The sequence below is a fragment of the Dendroctonus ponderosae genome, unplaced genomic scaffold, assembly GCF_020466585.1.
Source record: "Dendroctonus ponderosae isolate FM_Combo_2020 unplaced genomic scaffold, Dpon_F_20191213v2 Dpon_F_20191213_7, whole genome shotgun sequence".
Lineage (NCBI taxonomy): Eukaryota > Metazoa > Arthropoda > Insecta > Coleoptera > Curculionidae > Dendroctonus > Dendroctonus ponderosae.
In genome coordinates this window covers 1,618,072-1,627,015 of record NW_026018916.1, presented here as the reverse complement: position 1 = coordinate 1,627,015, position 8,944 = coordinate 1,618,072, and the positions used below count along the sequence as shown (strand labels likewise).

Sequence of the window (8,944 nt, the reverse complement as noted above, 5' to 3'; positions counted from 1 at the left end):
AAATTTTTGTTTTGCTAAGGACTTTTCGTGCGAATAATTTTTGTATTCTTTATATTTTCGCGAAACTATAGCCGTTGCTGCGTAAATTAATGCAAAACATTGGCGTGTTAATAGTCAGACAATCGTCGCTATCTCTAACGTTCCATAATTTGCGCAATTTAAACACTGAAAATATATATATATAGATAGGTTCTGAAGCAACATGGAATGTTGAATGTTTGAATGTTCTACAAATAAGAGACGATGAAAGAACCCAAGGCAAAAAATGCATAAAAGACACATTTAACTAACGGCGCACATACAGTACAAATCAAGATAAATCGTAGTCAAGTGAAGTTCATTACGAGCAAAACTGGAAAAGGAACGAAGACCAAAAATGCATTTAATCAACTACTTGAAACCCTTTGAACAAACTGGCATTGACTAATAAGAAACGCACTACAAGCAGAGCTTTTGATCGATAGAGGGTTGTTAACATGCGAAGAACATAATGCGAAAAGAACGGCGGAATATGCGGGTATTTTCGTGTCATTAATCGCATTAAAACACGTCGTTCGGACTTTGTGTTCTAAACCAACAGGAAACCGGCTCCCATTATTTCTAGCCGATAGTCAGGCGCCACAGAGCGCGAAAAATAGATGAGCGTTTCCCATGTTCTGCGGCCCCGTCGCCTTTTCCTATCCGTTTTCGTTTGGACCGAAATTTTTTCAGAATCGCATTCAATATCTTCTAGTCGCCCGTTTCAGCCCCTTGAATCCACCAAAGCAAACAGGAAATGTTCATCAATTCGGTGCCAAATTGCTTTAATACGGTTTCATTAATTCCGAGCTGAATGACTACTTTTATCGAGTCATGTAATGGTCCGAATGGACGAATGGCCAATTAGTCTCAATTACCGACTAATTTCGCTCTTTTCGTATAATAAAACAAAGATGCTGGTTTGATGGCGGACGTATGAGTGTTTTCACTTCTCAACCGGCTTCATCCGAACAGTTTTTCTTCCAAATCTGGACTCTTTTAACACTTCGTCGTGCGGTTGGAGAGTGATGACGGACAGAATCCGTTCTAATTTGTTTATCCTTATTCGGGCCGCGATTAATTAAATACTGTTCATTAAATTCGGCTGAAAATATACGGTGTCCGTAAATAAACAGTAATTTACACGAATCCACTTTGTTTCGCTGCACGCTCTTGCGTTTATTTGAAGAGGTTTATTTAGGAGAGTCTAAGTGCGGCGAGCGGTCGTCTTAAAATAGGCCGTTTGAACTTAAACTCGGAAGCGGGTTCAAGAACATCGACACCATTTTTCCAATTTGCGATATGGAAACGCAAAGGGGTTTTCCGAAAGCTGTTTTAGCTTGAAGAGTCCGGCACTTACCATTCGGGTTTCGATTTCGATGTTGACTTTGGCCCGGATCTTCCTCCGTTTAGCTCCCAAAACGGGAGTGCAAACGAAGAATCGTGAAGACCGATGCCCGTCTCGTCGCCATCGATCCAATTGGCGCATCGCATGCACTGGCGTCTTGGTGGCAGCCTCATAGAGGGCTCTAGAAAAGCCCCGCTCTTCAAAATGTCCAAAAGGGAAAATGAAGACACTTACTTGAGACTGTCAGGTCGCGTGTCCGCACCGAATAAATTAGTGTCCAATGGGTGTTTGGCGGCATAGTGCTCCTTGGTCTGGGCAAAGGAGCAGATGTCACCAACAGCTGCAATTAAAAACTTTGTTAGTCCACCGGGTATAGTTGGTTTAATTGAATTGCGTTGGTGGCTCGCAAGCGAACATCCTGTTCAGTTAGTCTGAGCATGGACGACTTCCTTTCAACATCAGCGGCTGAAGAGCCGGCAGGATTCTAGATGGAAAACTCGACTGCAATGAAACACTGAGGTCCAGCGGCCTGGGGAATCTCAACCAGTTTTAATAGCTAAAGTGGTATTAAGACACGATGATGAAAGAGCGGAGTTTCGACCAGCATTCCTTCAATGTCCGCATGTTAGTAGGCATTGCTCTTGTGATAAATCGAATTAAAATTTAAGTGACGACACTTGGTGTAATGGGCTTCTAATTCGATTAAAGCATATTTCCAGCTCGATATCGCATTAGATTAATTCCAACCGACAGCGTAATTGTACAGGATGTGGCTCATTTTCTGGCGTCAAGCCCTCAGAAAGCGGAACCGTCCACGAGTTCGCCTCGTTCAATATTGAAATTCGACTTTTTCGCAAAAATATAAAAAATACAAAGACTACCGATCAAAAGTTCTTGTTTGCGCAAACATTTTCAGTGTTTAAATTGCGCAAATTATGGAACTCCGGCAACGAGAGCGTTAAAGGTAGCGACGATTGTCTGACTATTAACACGCCAATGTTTTGCATTAATTTACACAGAAACGGCTATAGTTTCGCGAAAATATGAAGAATTCAAAAATATAAAGGATATAAAGAGTTTGCCAATGAAAAGTTCTTATTTACGCAAAAATTTGCAATGCTTAAATTGGGAAAATTATGGAACTCCGGCAACGAGAGCGTTAGAGGTAGCGACGATTGTCTAACTATTAACACGCCAATGTTTTCATTAATTAACGAAAAGTCCTTAGCAAAACAAAAATGATCACTCTGTAAATTGGCCAAATTAGGGAACTGCTGCAACAAGAGCGTTAGTGGTAGCGACAATTGCCAAACTATTTACACGCCAATTCGTCCGATGATTTTCTCAGGAAGGACTACTATAAAGAGTTTGCCAATGAAAAGTTCTTATTTACGCAAAAATTTGCAGTGTTTAAATTGAGCAAATTATGAAACTCCGGCAACGAGAGCGTTAGAGGTAGCGACGATTGTATAACTATTAACACGCCAATGTTTTCCATTAATTTTCGCAGAAACGGCCATAGTTTCGCAAAAATATAAAGAATATAAAAATTTTACGCACAAAAAGTCCTTAGCAAAACAAAAATTTTCAGTCTCTAAATTGGCCAAATTAGGGAACTGCTGCAACAAGAGCGTTAGTGGTGGCGACAATTGCCAAACTATTTACACGCCAATCCTTCCGATGATTTTCTCAGAAAGGACTACTTTTTCGCAAAAATATAAAGGATACAAGAGTTTGCCAATGAAAATTTCTTATTTACGCAAAAATTTGCAGTGTTTAAATTGCGCAAATTATGGAACTYCGGTAACRAGAGCGTTAGAGGTAGCGACGATTGTCTGACTATTAACGCGCCAATGTTTTTCATTAATTTACACAGAAACGGCTAAAGTTTCGCGAAAATATGAAGAATACAAAAATTTTACCCACGAAAAGTCCTCAGCAAAACAAAAATTTTCAGTCTCCAAATTGGCCAAATTAGGGAACTGCTGCAACAAGAGCGTTAGTGGTGGCGACAATTGCCAAACTATTTACACACTAATTCTTCCAATGATTTTCTCAGAAAGGACTACTTTTTGGCAAAAATATAAAGAATATAAAGAGTTTGCCAATGAAAAGTTCTTATTTACGCAAAAATTTGCGGTGTTTAAATTGTGCAAATTCTGAAACTCCGGCAACAAGCGCGTTAGAGGTAGCGACGATTGTCTGACTATTAACACGCCGATGTTTTCCATTAGTTTACTCAGAAACGGCCACTTTTTTCGCAAACATATAAAAAAGCACAAATTTTACCAATGAGAAGCACTGACCAAAACAGAAATATCCAATCTCTAACTTGCATAAGTTAAGGAACTTCCACAAAGGAAGCGGTAGAAGTAGCGTCGATTGTCTGGCTTCTTACACACTTTTGTGGGTAAAAGTTTTCCATTAATTTACTCAAAACCGCTGCTTTTTTTGCAAAAATATAAAGAATGCAAAAAGTTCACCAATGATAATTTGCTATGAAAGCAAAAATGTTCAATTTGAAAATTGCTCAAATTTGAGAACGTCTACAAGAAGAGCGTTAGAGGTAGGGTCGATTGTCTAGTCCTTTACACGCCAATGATCTCCATGAATTCACTCAAAAACCTCTAGTCTTTTGCAAAAACATAAAGAATATAAAAAGTTAACAAATAAAAGGTTCAGTCTTTATCTGTGGCCTCGTTCGGCCAGCTTTCCTATTTAAAGAAAACCATCTGTGATACTGTAAATCACGAAAACCAGACAGCGAACAGGATCTAAGCGTGTAATTTCAAGTGTGCAATGCACGTCCCGTCCAGTGATTTAGGGCTTTTTTGGATTTTAATTCCGCAATTCCTCAGATAAAGGTGAAACTTCAAACTCGAGGGTCCAAGGCGTGATTACATAAGATAAGTGAAATCCTGCGGATCTGGAATCCGGTCCATCTCGAATGTCAAGCGCAAGCTAAATTTACGGTACAAAGATAATTATGAAACAGCAGCTGCGCTATGTATTATCGCGATGTCTCTTACTTGTATCGTGGGTAATTAGTCTTTTTCACCAGCCACCTAGATGACGGCTACAAGGCAATTTGTTCGCTCTTCCGATGTCTTCAACTCGCTTTACTGGAAGAGTGTTTGCAGACGCGCTACAGGGGCTCCAACAACAGCTTAATAAACACACACTTGATTTAGAGAAGCGCAGAAGAACGGATCAAGTGTCCAGCACGACCTATATAATGCAAGCTATAATTTGGGGGTGGGACACCCTGTAGAAAGTGAAAAGAATGAAAAAAACAAACAGATTTGATGCTCGGAAGTATTGGCCAAGCGCAAGAAGAAAGAGCAACAGCAGAAAATGAGGAGGAAGTAGAAAAGAACTGCAGCAAATCGACCTCCTCAACAGCCAAAAGCACAGGAGTTAACATTAAATGCAAATTCTTGGGGCCCTTGAAACCGCGTTGCGAGATTTGACGATGTCAATTGTTAAAGTTCTGCCTGCTTAAGAAGCGAAATTTTGCCAAGAAGCTTTTTTTGAACCTTTGTCAAATGCAGCCAAGTCTTTTCCTTATAGGTTTTCTTTGAAAAAATGGTCCACAGAATGCTTAATTCGAATATTTACTCCACAAGTTTCGGCTCAAATCATCCACGAATTTGCTTTTTTTTGTGCGAATTTTGTGAAAATTTTCTTCAAGGAATAAAATTAACTGACTGGCTAATTTTGAATCTAGAGGTTGTTCTGAGTGAAAATCTTAATCATATTACCTTTATTTCCTGTTATTTAGACCGTCGCTTTCGCTCCTTGAGAGCCCCCAATACGCATATTGGGGGCTCTAGCCAGCCAGTTAATTTTATTCCCTGATAAACCAAAAAAACTGTGTACAATCTAACAAATTGGTCGTTCTGCTGCATCTAAACGATTTGAAGTTGGATCGAAACCCAGAGCCTAATTTTCGTTTCTGGTACCGTTATATTCACAAATGGAACGAGTTTTACAAAAGCCCATTCAGGTCGTTCCGTAGGTATAAAAAATCGTATGTGGGCGGCTTGTATGGGCGTCGAACCGAACTGAACTGAAAAGGGCACGATTTCTCCATTGCATTCCATCCAAACGAACGGAAATTGCATGATTTCGGGCCCTTATTTGCGTCACCTAATAATTGCATTCCGCTTATTCCCAGCAGTCTAAAAATACAAATCCATGTGCGTTTCTTTGTGTGTCTATTTGGTGCACCATCTGGGCTAAACAAGGAAAATCCCAGAAATACCTTGCGAGTTAATGTTGGAGAAAAACGGGAATTTACGGAAGTGAATTTTCCGACAGTTCTAATATACGTTCGCTGGTTGCTTTAGTTAAATGGCTTGGAAATGTTGGGTTTTTAGCTCCGAATTTAACGAAGGCACACCGAAGTTTTTGCATGCTGAAATAATCTCGTTTTGCAAATTGCTATCAGACGAAACTTGCCTTGCTTTCTCGCAAAAATTTGGTCAAAAATACAAATTTCACATACCGGTTTTTAGGGTCTCTATAAAGAAAATATCAACGGTTAAACAACGTGACCGCTCAAAAATCTTGACTATTTCTGAGCTGAAGCGTTAAAAGTGTTTTTTAACTAGCTGGTTACATTTCTCGCTCCTTTGGGATGAAAATGATATAAGATTCGAGACATTTTGAGAGATTTCAGACTTTTCGCCAAAGTCGACCCGAGGGTCTCACCCTGTAGAAATTGTCATATGGGTGTTTTTTGAGCTCAACGTATTTGAGCCAATAATAACCAAGAAATGATCGCTCAAAATGAGCCAAAAATTGAGGCATTTTGGGCAACTTACCCACACATCTAGTGAAGCATTTCATATCGACTTAACACCTCAAAAACTTTTTAGGTCATCAACGCTCTAGACTAGATCAGAAGCTAAACTAAGGATGGTTTCGGACAAGAACCGCTGAGGAAAAGTTGGTCTATAAATGTTTAAATAATCCCAGAATACACTTGCCCTATAACAACCAATCAATAACCGAACAGAATGTTTTCTTACTAAATTGAGTTAAATAGCCTGTTCAAGAGTGGTTGTGAGAAATGTACGGCTTAAAAGGAACTATCAGTGTTCCAAGCTCCAGTAAAAACGCACCAAAGAAATCGATAGAAATTCCACTTACGCGATGATTTATTAATGAGGTAAGTATAGTGCCCAGACATAAATTATGATGTTGTAAAACAGCCTGTTCGCGACAAAATAATATAGGAAGTATCTGGCGGCTGGCTGGAAACAAACTGTATCCTCGAGCAGCCGATTCGAGATGAAAACTTATAAAACAGAGTGCGTTCAAGGCAAATGCAAGACCGCCATCTACCTAAAAGTCTTCATAAATCTACATTGATTGATAATTTTTTGAAAACCAATCAGCTTTGGAAATTTAAGATCCGCTTCTTGACAGTGGAAGAGAAACATGGAAAAACTCAACTGTCTTAGAGCCCTGATGATGGCAAAAATAAAGCTTTGCAAAGCCCGGGACTGGAATTTTAACACCTAAAAAAAGATCGCCACATTTTTTGGCCTAATAGTAGTAAATTTTGAATAATTCTTGTCAGAAGCCAGAATTTTTAAAGGACGTTTTTGATTATTCAAATTTATTTTCAATATTTTTAGAAAAAGTAAAGTAAAAAAAAAATATTATTAAATAATCAAGTTTATTCTGTACATCGGTGTTATTTTTTCGAAAAGGTCTGTAAAGGTTCAGTTTGCTAATGGCATTCTTAGATGGGAAATTTCGAATCGTTGTGGCCCTTATGGCAAGTGTGGCATTTATGGGTGGAAAATGGAGGATAGGGCGCCAGCTTGCAGAAAGCTGGTAATAATGATCTCTAATCTATAAATGTTTTAACTTGAACTGAGTTTAATTTTCCGACAACCAACTGAAGTATTATGGATTCTTTATATTTCTCTCTCTTTGCTTTGCTGATTTCAAATAAGTTTGGCTTTTAACAGACTTCCTGATGTACTAAACAGATTTTCTTCTTTCTTTCCAGGTGGCACTACGCAGCTTTCGGTGAGTTTAGCATTACTTTGCCCTTGGTTGACGTGTGCATGTAGAACTTTTAGTCCCATATTCATCAACTGACTCGTATGGTGCATTGAGCTATTGGTTCTTTCGTAGTAAATTTTTAAACTTTAGGAATATTTGGGGCGGCTTTGAAATCTGAAGCTTTTCGCTAAATAACCGCTTCAGATATGGAAATTTGGTATCCAGTTTTACGTTTTAGTGAAAAAAAATTCAATTCTTTATTGAAGAGTCCAATTGCGTGGAAACGTTCATTTTCAAATCATCATTCACAAAGCACGCAAAATTCAGAATTTCATGTGATTTGAATGAACGTTTGAAGAAATATTCACCACATTTAGAGCGCACGCTTCTTCACTGAACTTGTCGAGTTTCTGGCAAGCGCATTTTTGAAAAACCCATGCCTAGTTTCAACTAATCATTGAATTTTGTTATACTTTCCACCAGTTTTCCACCAAAACACATTTTAAAGAACAAGGGCTAAAAAATGATTGAAAAACGCCTCGTCTTGCAACTGTTTCCGATTAAACTGTGGCAAAATTCCGCTCCCGTGTAAAGTCTTCCATCAAAGATCTGCGAGATTAATTAAAGCAATTTATTAATCGCGGAATTTAAAAATTCCTCAACGCCGCTCTTGGAATTTATGTAGATTTTGCATAAGCCTGCCCCCAAAGAGCGTCATTTAATTTCCGGATTTGGGTCCAGAATTTTCCAATTTCCCGGATTGTTTCGCACCATTACCAAACTCCCATCAATTCTCCATTGATATATTGCAAACGACCAGGGCTCAAAGGTGGGCTCAATCTTTCAGGCGGCATTAGATCACGAAATATCTGTACCCATACAGGTTTTTCGGTTCTTCGCCATGGTCGTTCTGGTTCAGCCCCGGTTGTTCACGAACGAACAATACGACCTGTTTATGTCAGCAGATTCTACAATGATTGTTCAGTCGCGTACCGATTTTCCCCAGTTTTCATTCGCTCAATTCACTTAGCAATAAACACCAAGTTTCCCTTCCAGTGGAACTATTTCGGATTATGTCCGCACTCCTAGTTTTTCCTTTGATTGCACCCTGATAACGGAGCACATAAAAGTCCAATCTAATTTCCAGCGGGTTGTTGCTCTTTTCCAGGAAAACACTCAGGCAAATTACAAGAAGTTGATAGAAATAAGTCCGATTATTCTTGTGGATCTTGTTCGGTGTCTTCGTTTTTCGCGTTCGCGTCTCTGAATGAACGATGTTCGCATAAACTAGAACAATTTTCTCGCACAAACATGTACAATGGAAAACTTGATGTTTTTCAAGTGGCAAACATTTTTTTATGGTGGTAAAAATAATTGTATATACTTTCCTGACTGTGTTTCAATTCCAAATCAAAAACTAATTCCTGGGTTTCAGTCATTTATTGTCTTTATTTATCAATTAAAATACGTTTCGGTGTATTTTTCCACCATCATCAGTTTTTATGTGTAGCGTTGTTGCTGCTTTAAGCCTTGGCATGCATTTTTGCGTGCCAAAAA

At 38.9% G+C, this 8,944-nt stretch overlaps 1 protein-coding gene across 1 annotated transcript in view; it reads right to left on the bottom strand.

Moving 5' to 3' along the window:
* Positions 1–8,944, bottom strand: part of LOC109540215 — a 49,708-nt gene that overhangs the window by 11,939 nt on the left and 28,825 nt on the right. Inside the window, exons 2-3 of the mRNA XM_019908481.2 lie at positions 1,601–1,706; positions 1,379–1,547 (exon numbers count right to left, since the gene is read on the bottom strand). Coding sequence (XP_019764040.2) covers positions 1,379–1,547; positions 1,601–1,706 — 275 coding nt within the window. The remainder of the gene's footprint in view (positions 1–1,378; positions 1,548–1,600; positions 1,707–8,944) is intronic.